The 12,500-nt window shown below is 48.3% G+C and overlaps 1 protein-coding gene across 4 annotated transcripts in view; it reads left to right on the forward strand.

Moving 5' to 3' along the window:
* Positions 1-757: 757 nt before the first annotated feature.
* The window catches only part of LOC137366700 (trafficking regulator of GLUT4 1-like), a 24,832-nt gene continuing 13,089 nt past the window's right edge, over positions 758-12,500 (forward strand). For 3 of the 4 annotated variants that reach the window (XR_010973536.1, XR_010973537.1, XM_068028370.1), the window contains exons 1-3: positions 758-913; positions 9,870-10,325; positions 11,108-11,237. Coding sequence is in view for 2 of the 4 variants with exons in the window: in XM_068028370.1 (XP_067884471.1) it covers positions 9,909-10,325; positions 11,108-11,237 (547 nt within the window). In the remaining 2 variants the exon portion in view is untranslated. Of the gene's footprint in view, positions 914-1,332; positions 1,532-9,869; positions 10,326-11,107; positions 11,238-12,500 lie in introns of those variants that run through there. The other variant, XM_068028371.1, reaches the window with a different exon arrangement.

Raw genomic sequence — 12,500 nt, forward strand, 5'->3', positions numbered from 1 at the left:
TCGCTGTGCTGGTCTATGAGGGGATATTAATGTGAGAGAGAGGGAGGAGTGTGAGAGCGGGAGCAGTAGAGTGAGAGAGACAGCTCGCTGGTGCTGGTCTATGAGGGGATATTAATGTGAGAGAGAGGGAGGGAGTGTGAGAGCGGGAGCAGTAGAGTGAGAGAGACAGCTCGCTGGTGCTGGTCTATGAGGGGATATTAATGTGAGGAGAGAGGGAGGGAGTGTGAGAGCGGGAGCAGTAGAGTGAGAGAGACAGCTCGCTGGTGCTGGTCTATGAGGGATATTAATGTGAGAGAGAGGGAGGGAGTGTGAGAGCGGGAGCAGTAGAGTGAGAGAGACAGCTCGCTGTGCTGGTCTATGAGGGGATATTAATGTGAGAGAGAGGGAGGGAGTGTGAGAGCGGGAGCAGTAGAGTGAGAGAGACAGCTCGCTGGTGCTGGTCTATGAGGGGATATTAATGTGAGAGAGAGGAGGGAGTGTGAGAGCGGGAGCAGTAGAGTGAGAGAGACAGCTCGCTGGTGCTGGTCTATGAGGGATATTAATGTGAGAGAGAGGGAGGGAGTGTGAGAGCGGGAGCAGTAGAGTGAGAGAGACAGCTCGCTGGTGCTGGTCTATGAGGGGATATTAATGTGAGAACAGTTTCTCACGTGACTGGTATATGAGGAACTGTTCTTTGTTACAAGGAGGTGTGTGTGTGAGAGAGAGAGAGTGTGAGAGAGATTTACACACTCAGCCACTCCTGCTCACAAACCGTGCTGTGCTGTACTCACCTTCCACTTGACGTTTCCTGGGTGAATCTCTCCACTACCTTCCAACCTGGATTTAATTCACCGTGGAAAGATAAATTATTGACTGACTGAAAGCTCTATGCCAAATCTGCTGCTGTGACTGAAAACCCAAGCGGAGAATAACAGTGAGTCTGATTTAAAAAAACACCCGCATTCTGCTTGCTCCGTCTGTCCGATTGAATCCAGAGTCAGTCGGAGGAGCAGGAGCCAGGATTGTCTTGAATCTCAGAGCCCCTCTCCGACATATCACCGCCCCATGGGGATCAATAGTCTTGTTTATACTGCACTCAGTTACAGTAAACCCACTCCTCCCGTTCATCCCCTCCCACTCCATCAACACCCCATCACCCCCCCTCCTTCCCATCCCCCTTCCCACACTACAGCCACCCCTACCACTCCATCAGGATCTAGTCCTGTAACATCAGTTACAGTAACCCACTCCTCCCGTTTCATCCCCTCCCACACCATCAACACCCCATCACCCCTCCTCCTTCCCATCCCCTTCCCACACTACAGCCACCCCTACCACTCCATCAGGATCTATGGTCCCTGTAACATTCAGTTACAGTAAACCTACTCCCATTCCATTCCCATCCCATCTCCCTTCTCATTCTCACCCATTCTGACACCCCCTGCTCCACTCTCTCTCGATCGCTTCCCGCGCCCTCAACCACTCCCTATCTCCTCACTTCCCCCTCGTCCTTTACAATCCATCCCCATCCCATCCCCGTCTCGACAGCAGGGTAAGGGTCACTCACTGTGTAACTGTACAGAGTCACTGTTATTCAGGGGAGGGTCACTCACTGTGTAACTGTACAGAGTCACTGTTTATTCAGGGTGAGGATCACTCACTGTTTAACTGTACAAGTCACTGTTTATTCAGGGTGAGGGTCACTCACTGTGTAACTGTACAGAGTCACTGTTTATTCAGGGCGAGGATCACTCACTGTGTAACTGTACAGAGTCACTGTTTATTCAGGGTGAGGGTCACTCACTGTGTAACTGTACAGAGTCACTGTTTATTCAGGGTGAGGGTCACTCACTGTGTAACTGTACAGAGTCACTGTTTATTCAGGGTGAGGGTCACTCACTGTGTAACTGTACAGAGTCACTGTTTATTCAGGGTGTGGGTCACTCACTGTGTAACAGTACAGAGTCACTGTTTATTCAGGTGAGGATCACTCACTGTTTAACTGTACAGAGTCACTGTTTATTCAGGGTGAGGGTCACTCACTGTGTAACTGTACAGAGTCACTGTTTATTCAGGGTGAGGATCACTCACTGTGTAACATGTACAGAGTCACTGTTTATTCAGGGTGAGGGTCACTCACTGTATCTGTACAGAGTCGCTGTTTATTCAGGGTGAGGATCACTCACTGTGTAACTGTACAGAGTCACTGTTTATTCAGGGCGAGGATCACTCACTGTGTAACTGTACAGAGTCGCTGTTTTTCAGGGTGAGGATCACTCACTGTGTAACTGTACAGAGTCACTGTTTATCAGCAGGGTGAGGGTCACTCACTGTGTAACTGTACAGAGTCACTGTTTATTCAGCAGGGTGAGGGTCACTCGCTGTGTAACTGTACAGAGTCACTGTTTATTCAGGTAAGGATCACTCACTGTGTAACTGTACAGGAGTCACTGTTTATTCAGGGTGAGGGTCACTCACTGTGTACTGTACAGAGTCACTGTTTATTCAGGGTGAGGGTCACACGCTGTGTAACTGTACAGAGTCACTGTTTATTCAGGGTGAGGGTCACTCACTGTGTAACTGTACAGAGTCACTGTTATTCAGGGTAAGGTCACTCTCTGTGTAACTGTACAGAGTCACTGTTATTCAGGGTGAGGATCACTCACTGTGTAACTGTACAGAATCACTGTTTATTCAGGGTGAGGATCACTCACTGTGTAACTGTACAGAGTCACTGTTTATTCAGGGTGAGGATCACTCACTGTGTAACTGTACAGAGTCACTGTTTATTCAGGGTGAGGGTCACTCACTGTGTAACTGTACAGAGTCACTCTTTATTCAGGGCGAGGATCACTCACTGTGTAACTGTACAGAGTCACTGTTTATTCAGGGTGAGGATCACTCACTGTGTAACTGTACAGAGTCACTGTTTATTCAGGGCGAGGATCACTCACTGTGTAACTGTACAGAGTCACTGTTTATTCAGCAGGGTAACGGTCACTCACTGTGTAACTGTACAGAGTCACTGTTTATTCAGGGCGAGGATCACTCACTGTGTAACTGTACAGAGTCACTGTTTATTCAGGGTGAGGATCACTCACTGTGTAACTGTACAGAGTCACTGTTTATTCACGGTGAGGATCACTCACTGTGTAACTGTACAGAGTCACTGTTTATTCAGGGTGAGGGTCACTCACTGTGTAACTGTACAGAGTCACTGTTTATTCAGGGTGAGGGTCACTCACTGTGTAACTGTACAGAGTCACTGTTTATTCAGGGTGAGGGTCACTCACTGTGTAACTGTACAGAGTCACTGTTTATTCAGGGCGAGGATCACTCACTGTGTAACTGTACAGAGTCACTGTTTATTCAGGGTGAGGATCACTCACTGTGTAACTGTACAGAGTCACTCTTTATTCAGGGCGAGGATCACTCACTGTGTATCTGTACAGAGTCACTGTTTATTCAGGGTGAGGGTCACTCACTGTGTAACTGTACAGAGTCACTGTTTATTCAGGGTGAGGGTCACTCACTGTGTAACTGTACAGAGTCACTGTTTATTCAGGGTGAGGATCACTCACTGTGTAACTGTACAGAGTCACTGTTTATTCAGGGTGAGGGTCACTCACTGTGTAACTGTACAGAGTCACTGTTTATTCAGGGTGAGGGTCACTCACTGTGTAACTGTACAGAGTCACTGTTTATTCAGGGTGAGGGTCACTCACTGTGTATCTGTACAGAGTCACTGTTTATTCAGGGGAGGATCACTCACTGTGTAACTGTACAGAGTCACTGTTTATTCAGGGTGAGGGTCACTCACTGTGTATCTGTACAGAGTCACTGTTTATTCAGGGTGAGGGTCACTCACTGTGTAACTGTACAGAGTCACTGTTTATTCAGGGTGAGGGTCACTCACTGTGTAACTGTACAGAGTCACTGTTTATTCAGGGTGAGGATCACTCACTGTGTAACTGTACAGAGTCACTGTTTATTCAGGGTGAGGATCACTCACTGTGTAACTGTACAGAGTCACTGTTTATTCAGGGTGAGGGTCACTCACTGTGTAACTGTACAGAGTCACTGTTTATTCAGGGTGAGGGTCACTCACTGTGTAACTGTACAGAGTCACTGTTTATTCAGGGTGAGGGTCACTCACTGTGTAACTGTACAGAGTCACTGTTTATTCAGGGTGAGGGTCACTCACTGTGTAACTGTACAGAGTCACTGTTTATTCAGGGTGAGGGTCACTCACTGTGTAACTGTACAGAGTCACTGTTTATTCAGGGTGAGGATCACTCACTGTGTAACTGTACAGAGTCACTGTTTATTCAGGGTGAGGGTCACTCACTGTATCTGTACAGAGTCGCTGTTTATTCAGGGTGAGGATCACTCACTGTGTAACTGTACAGAGTCACTGTTTATTCAGGGCGAGGATCACTCACTGTGTAACTGTACAGAGTCGCTGTTTATTCAGGGTGAGGATCACTCACTGTGTAACTGTACAGAGTCACTGTTTATTCAGCAGGGTAAGGATCACTCACTGTGTAACTGTACAGAGTCACTGTTTATTCAGGGTGAGGGTCACTCACTGTGTAACTGTACAGAGTCACTGTTTATTCAGGGTGAGGGTCACTCACTGTGTAACTGTACAGAGTCAGTGTTTATTCAGGGTGAGGGTCACTCACTGTGTAACTGTACAGAGTCACTGTTTATTCAGGGTAAGGGTCACTCTCTGTGTAACTGTACAGAGTCACTGTTTATTCAGGGTGAGGATCACTCACTGTGTAACTGTACAGAATCACTGTTTATTCAGGGTGAGGATCACTCACTGTGTAACTGTACAGAGTCACTGTTTATTCAGGGTGAGGATCACTCACTGTGTAACTGTACAGAGTCACTGTTTATTCAGGGTGAGGGTCACTCACTGTGTAACTGTACAGAGTCACTCTTTATTCAGGGCGAGGATCACTCACTGTGTAACTGTACAGAGTCACTGTTTATTCAGGGCGAGGATCACTCACTGTGTAACTGTACAGAGTCACTGTTTATTCAGGGTGAGGATCACTCACTGTGTAACTGTACAGAGTCACTCTTTATTCAGGGCGAGGATCACTCACTGTGTAACTGTACAGAGTCACTGTTTATTCAGGGCGAGGATCACTCACTGTGTAACTGTACAGAGTCACTGTTTATTCAGGGTGAGGGTCACTCACTGTGTAACTGTACAGAGTCACTGTTTATTCAGGGTGAGGATCACTCACTGTGTAACTGTACAGAGTCACTGTTTATTCAGGGTGAGGATCACTCACTGTGTAACTGTACAGAGTAACTGTTTATTCAGGGTGAGGATCACTCACTGTGTAACTGTACAGAGTCACTGTTTATTCAGGGTGAGGATCACTCACTGTGTAACTGTACAGAGTAACTGTTTATTCAGGGTGAGGATCACTCACTGTGTAACTGTACAGAGTCACTGTTTATTCAGGGTGAGGGTCACTCACTGTGTAACTGTACAGAGTCACTGTTTATTCAGGGTGAGGATCACTCACTGTGTAACTGTACAGGGTCACTGTTTATTCAGGGTGAGGATCACTCACTGTGTAACTGTACAGAGTCACTGTTTATTCAGGGTGAGGGTCACTCACTGTGTAACTGTACAGAGTCACTGTTTATTCAGGGTGTGGGTCACTCACTGTGTAACTGTACAGAGTCACTGTTTATTCAGGGTGAGGATCACTCACTGTGTAACTGTACAGAGTCACTGTTTATTCAGGGTGAGGATCACTCACTGTGTAACTGTACAGAGTCACTGTTTATTCAGGGTGAGGGTCACTCACTGTGTAACTGTACAGAGTCACTGTTTATTCAGGGTGTGGATCACTCACTGTGTAACTGTACAGAGTCACTGTTTATTCAGGGTGAGGGTCACTCACTGTGTAACTGTACAGAGTCACTGTTTATTCAGGGTGAGGGTCACTCACTGTGTAACTGTACAGAGTCACTGTTTATTCAGGGCGAGGATCACTCACTGTGTAACTGTACAGAGTCACTGTTTATTCAGGGTGAGGATCACTCACTGTGTAACTGTACAGGGTCACTGTTTATTCAGCAGGGTGAGGATCACTCACTGTGTAACTGTACAGATTCACTGTTTATTCAGGGTGAGGATCACTCACTGTGTAACTGTACAGAGTCACTGTTTATTCAGGGTGTGGATCACTCACTGTATCTGGACAGAGTCACTGTTTATTCAGGGTGATGATCACTCACTGTGTAACTGTACAGAGTCACTGTTTATTCAGGGTGAGGGTCACTCACTGTGTAACTGTACAGAGTCACTGTTTATTCACGGTGAGGATCACTCACTGTGTAACTGTACAGAGTCACTGTTTATTCAGGGTGAGGATCACTCACTGTGTAACTGTACAGAGTCACTGTTTATTCAGGGTGAGGATCACTCACTGTGTAACTGTACAGAGTCACTGTTTATTCAGTGTGAGGGTCACTCACTGTGTAACTGTACAGAGTCACTGTTTATTCAGGGTGAGGGTCACTCACTGTGTAACTGTACAGAGTCACTGTTTATTCAGGGTGAGGATCACTCGCTGTGTAACTGTACAGAGTCACTGTTTATTCAGGGTGAGGGTCACTCACTGTGTAACTGTACAGAGTCACTGTTTATTCAGGGTGAGGATCACTCACTGTGTAACTGTACAGAGTCACTGTTCATTCAGGGCGAGGGTCACTCACTGTGTAACTGTACAGAGTCACTGTTTATTCAGGGCGAGGATCACTCGCTGTGTAACTGTACAGAGTCACTGTTTATTCAGGGTGAGGGTCACTCACTGTGTAACTGTGCAGAGTCACTGTTTATTCAGGGTGAGGGTCACTCACTGTGTATCTGTACAGAGTCACTGTTTATTCAGGGTGAGGGTCACTCACTGTGTAACTGTACAGAGTCACTGTTTATTCAGGGCGAGGATCACTCACTGTGTAACTGTACAGAGTCACTGTTTATTCAGGGTGAGGATCACTCACTGTGTAACTGTACAGAGTCACTGTTTATTCAGGGTGAGGATCACTCACTGTGTAACTGTACAGAGTCACTGTTTATTCAGGGTGAAGATCACTCTCTGTGTAACTGTACAGAGTCACTGTTTATTCAGGGTGAGGGTCACTCACTGTGTAACTGTGCAGAGTCACTGTTTATTCAGGGTGAGGGTCACTCACTGTGTATCTGTACAGAGTCACTGTTTATTCAGGGTGAGGGTCACTCACTGTGTAACTGTACAGAGTCACTGTTTATTCAGGGTGAGGATCACTCACTGTGTAACTGTACAGAGTCACTGTTTATTCAGGGTGAGGGTCACTCACTGTGTAACTGTACAGAGTCACTGTTTCTTCAGGGTGAAGATCACTCTCTGTGTAACTGTACAGAGTCACTGTTTATTCAGGGTGAGGATCACTCACTGTGTATCTGTACAGAGTCACTGTTTATTCAGGGTGAGGATCACTCACTGTGTAACTGTACAGAGTCACTGTTTATTCAGGGTGAGGATCACACACTGTGTATCTGTACAGAGTCACTGTTTATTCAGGGTGAGGGTCACTCACTGTGTAACTGTACAGAGTCACTGTTTATTCAGGGCGAGGATCACTCGCTGTGTAACTGTACAGAGTCACTGTTTATTCAGGGTGAGGGTCACTCACTGTGTAACTGTACAGAGTCACTGTTTATTCAGGGTGAGGATCACTCACTCTGTAACTGTACAGAGTCACTGTTTATTCAGGGTGAGGGTCACTCACTGTGTAACTGTACAGAGTCACTGTTTATTCAGGGTAAGGGTCACTCTCTGTGTAACTGTACAGAGTCACTGTTTATTCAGGGTGAGGATCACTCACTGTGTAACTGTACAGAGTCACTGTTTATTCAGGGTGAGGGTCACTCACTGTGTAACTGTACAGAGTCACTGTTTATTCAGGGTGAGGATCACTCACTGTGTAACTGTACAGAGTCACTGTTTATTCAGGGTGAGGATCACTCACTGTGTAACTGTACAGAGTCACTGTTTATTCAGGGTGAGGATCACTCACTGTGTAACTGTACAGAGTCACTGTTTATTCAGGGTGAGGATCACTCACTGTGTAACTGTACAGAGTCACTGTTTATTCAGGGTGAGGATCACTCACTGTGTAACTGTACAGAGTCACTGTTTATTCAGGGTGAGGATCACTCACTGTGTAACTGTACAGAGTCACTGTTTATTCAGGGTGAGGATCACTCACTGTGTAACTGTACAGAGTCACTGTTTATTCAGGGTGAGGATCACTCACTGTGTAACTGTACAGAGTCACTGTTTATTCAGGTTGTGGGTCACTCACTGTTTAACTGTACAGAGTCACTGTTTATTCAGGGTGAGGATCACTCACTGTGTAACTGTACAGAGTCACTGTTTATTCAGGGTGAGGATCACTCACTGTGTAACTGTACAGAGTCACTGTTTATTCAGGGTGAGGATCACTCACTGTGTAACTGTACAGAGTCACTGTTTATTCAGGGTGAGGATCACTCACTGTGTAACTGTACAGAGTCACTGTTTATTCAGGTTGTGGGTCACTCACTGTTTAACTGTACAGAGTCACTGTTTATTCAGGGCGAGGGTCACTCACTGTGTATCTGTACAGAGTCACTGTTTATTCAGGGTGAGGATCACTCGCTGTGTAACTGTACAGAGTCACTGTTTATTCAGGGCGAGGGTCACTCACTGTGTATCTGTACAGAGTCACTGTTTATTCAGGGTGAGGGTCACTCACTGTGTAACTGTACAGAGTCACTGTTTATTCAGCAGGGTGAGGGTCACTCACTGTGTAACTGGACAGAGTCACTGTTTATTCAGGGTGAGGGTCCCTCACTGTAACTGGACAGAGTCACTGTTTATTCAGGGTGAGGGTCCCTCACTGTGTAACTGTACAGAGTCACTGTTTATTCAGGGTGAGGATCACTCACTGTGTAACTGGACAGAGTCACTGTTTATTCAGGGTGAGGATCACTCGCTGTGTAACTGTACAGAGTCACTGTTTATTCAGGGTGAGGGTCACTCACTGTGTAACTGGACAGAGTCACTGTTTATTCAGGGTGAGGATCACTCACTGTGTAACTGTACAGAGTCACTGTTTATTCAGAGTGAGGATCACTCACTGTGTAACTGTACAGAGTCACTGTTTATTCAGGGTGAGGATCACTCACTGTGTAACTGTACAGAGTCACTGTTTATTCAGGGTGAGGATCACTCACTGTGTAACTGTACAGAGTCACTGTTTATTCAGGGTGAGGATCACTCACTGTGTAACTGTACAGAGTCAGTGTTTATTCAGGGTGAGGGTCACTCACTGTGTAACTGTACAGAGTCACTGTTTATTCAGGGTGAAGATCACTCACTGTGTAACTGTACAGAGTCACTGTTTATTCAGGGTGAGGATCACTCACTGTGTAACTGTACAGAGTCAGTGTTTATTCAGGGTGAGGGTCACTCACTGTGTAACTGTACAGAGTCACTGTTTATTCAGGGTGAAGATCACTCACTGTGTAACTGTACAGAGTCACTGTTTATTCAGGGTGAGGATCACTCACTGTGTAACTGTACAGAGTCACTGTTTATTCACGGCGAGGGTCACTCACTGTGTAACTGTGCAGAGTCACTGTTTATTCAGGGCGAGGGTCACTCACTGTGTAACTGTGCAGAGTCACTGTTTATTCAGGGTGAGGATCACTCACTGTGTAACTGTGCAGAGTCACTGTTTATTCAGGGTGAGGATCACTCACTGTGTAACTGTGCAGAGTCACTGTTTATTCATGTCAGATTACATGTTCTGTTGTCTCAATGTTTTAGGTGCCATTTTGCCTTCCTGTTTATTCGCTTTGATATAAAATGGCTGTGAACCCGGAAAGTCAGGTGGCAGAGGTTGTGACCCCTCAGCCGTGTAATGTTTCTTCGGAGACGGGGACGGTGTCCGAGATGGGGACTGAGAAGGTGGAGCCAGTGTCTGAGAAACAGCAGCTGAACGGGAATGGCTTGGTGGAAGCAGTGAAGACGTCCTCCCTACAGGACCTAGCGTACAACCTACACAAACAGAGCCCCAGGAAGGCAGTCCGAGCCAGCTCCATCTCTCACCTCCCCCACTCTGGCTACGGCTCCTCGCGAACCAGCCTCCACCGCCAACCGTCCATCCAGACCGTGGCGGGTTCGGAGCGGGACAAACCCCGGGACTACATCATCCTGGCCATTGTCTCCTGTTTCTGCCCAATCTGGCCCATTAATATCGTGGCCTTTGTTTACTCTGTGATGGTTAGTGAATAAAGACTCAGAGCAACGCTCTCCTGTCTGTCTGTCTGTATCTCTCTCTCCTTCCCTCTGTCTGTCTCTCTCTTCTCTGTCTCTCCCTCTCTCTCATTTTTGTCATTCCCTATTCTTCCTGATGCCTGGTTTTTGTCCATTCAGTGATGAATATACTCCAGATCTCTCTACACTGTTTCCCCCATCAAACACTCCCAGGACAGGTACAGTACGGGGGTTAGATACAGAGTAAAGCTCCCTCTACACTGTCCCCCATCAAACACTCCCAGGACAGGTACAGTACGGGGGTTAGATACAGAGTAAAGCTCCCTCTACACTGTCCCCCATCAAACACTCCCAGGACAGGTACAGTACGGGGGTTAGATACAGAGTAAAGCTCCCTCTACACTGTCCCCCATCAAACACTCCCAGGACAGGTACAGTACGGGGGTTAGATACAGAGTAAAGCTCCCTCTACACTGTCCCCCATCAAACACTCCCAGGACAGGTACAGTACGGGGGTTAGATACAGAGTAAAGCTCCCTCTACACTGTCCCCCATCAAACACTCCCAGGACAGGTACAGTACGGGGGTTAGATACAGAGTAAAGCTCCCTCTACACTGTCCCCCATCAAACACTCCCAGGACAGGTACAGTACGGGGGTTAGATACAGAGTAAAGCTCCCTCGACACTGTCCCCCGTCAAACACTCCCAGGACAGGTACAGTACGGGGGTTAGATACAGAGTAAAGCTCCCTCGACACTGGCTCTGATGATATTTTCTCTGTTCCCAGTCTAGAAACAGTTTCCAGAATGGTGATGTGGATGGAGCTCGTAGGCTGGGTCGAGTTGCAAAGTTGCTGAGTGTGGTCGCTATCATCGGGGGACTGGTGATCATTGCAGCGTGTATTATCAACTTCTCCAGTGAGTGGGGCAATATCACAACTCAAAATGGTCAGGTCCACTGGGATTGTGTAGTGGGAGTGACCGGGGAAGGGGTTCGGGTCCACTGGGATTGTGTAGTGGGAGTGACCGGGGAAGGGGTTCGGGTCCACTGGGATTGTGTAGTGGGAGTGACCGGGGAAGGGGTTCGGGTCCACTGGGATTGTGTAGTGGGAGTGAAGGGGATGGGGTTCGGGTCCACTGGGATTGTGGACGGTGGGAGTGACCGGGGAAGGGGTTTGGGTCCACTGGGATTGTGTAGTGGAAGTGACCGGGGAAGGGGTTCGGGTCCACTGGGATTGTGTACGGTGGGAGTGAACGGGAAGGGGTTCGGGTCCATTTGGATTGTGGATAGTGGGAGTGAAGGGGATGGGGTTTGGGTCCACTGGGATTGTGTACGGTGGGAGTGAACGGGAAGGGGTTCGGGTCCATTTGGATTGTGGACGGTGGGAGTGAACGGGGAAGGGGTTCGGGTCCACTGGGATTGTGGACGGTGGGAGTGACCGGGAAGGGGTTCGGGTCCACTGGGATTGTGTAGTGGGAGTGACCGGGAAAAGGGTTCGGGTCCACTGGGATTGTGTACGGTGGGAGTGACCGGGGAAGGGGTTCGGGTCCACTGGGATTTGGACGGTGGGAGTGAACGGGGAAGGGGTTCGGGTCCATTTGGATTGTGGATAGTGGGAGTGAAGGGGATGGGGTTCGGGTCCACTGGGATTGTGGACGGTGGGAGTGAACGGGAAGGGGTTCGGGTCCACTGGGATTGTGGACGGTGGGAGTGACCGAGGAAGGGGTTCGGGTCCACTGGGATTGTGGACGGTGGGAGTGAACGGGGAAGGGGTTCGGGTCCACTGGGATTGTGGACGGTGGGAGTGAAGGGGAAGGGGTTCGGGTCCACTGGGATTGTGGACGGTGGGAGTGAACGGGAAGGGGTTCGGGTCCACTGGGATTGTGTAGTGGGAGTGACCGGGGAAGGGGTTCGGGTCCACTGGGATTGTGGACGGTGGGAGTGAACGGGGAAGGGGTTCGGGTCCACTGGGATTGTGGACGGTGGGAGTGAACGGGGAAGGGGTTCGGGTCCACTGGGATTGTGTAGTGGGAGTGACCGGGGAAGGGGTTCGGGTCCACTGGGATTGTGGACGGTGGGAGTGAACGGGGAAGGGGTTCGGGTCCACTGGGATTGTGGACGGTGGGAGTGAACGGGGAAGGGGTTCGGGTCCATTTGGATTGTGGACGGTGGGAGTGACC

Source organism: Heterodontus francisci, unplaced genomic scaffold, assembly GCF_036365525.1.
Source record: "Heterodontus francisci isolate sHetFra1 unplaced genomic scaffold, sHetFra1.hap1 HAP1_SCAFFOLD_2115, whole genome shotgun sequence".
Taxonomy (NCBI): Eukaryota; Metazoa; Chordata; class Chondrichthyes; order Heterodontiformes; family Heterodontidae; genus Heterodontus; species Heterodontus francisci.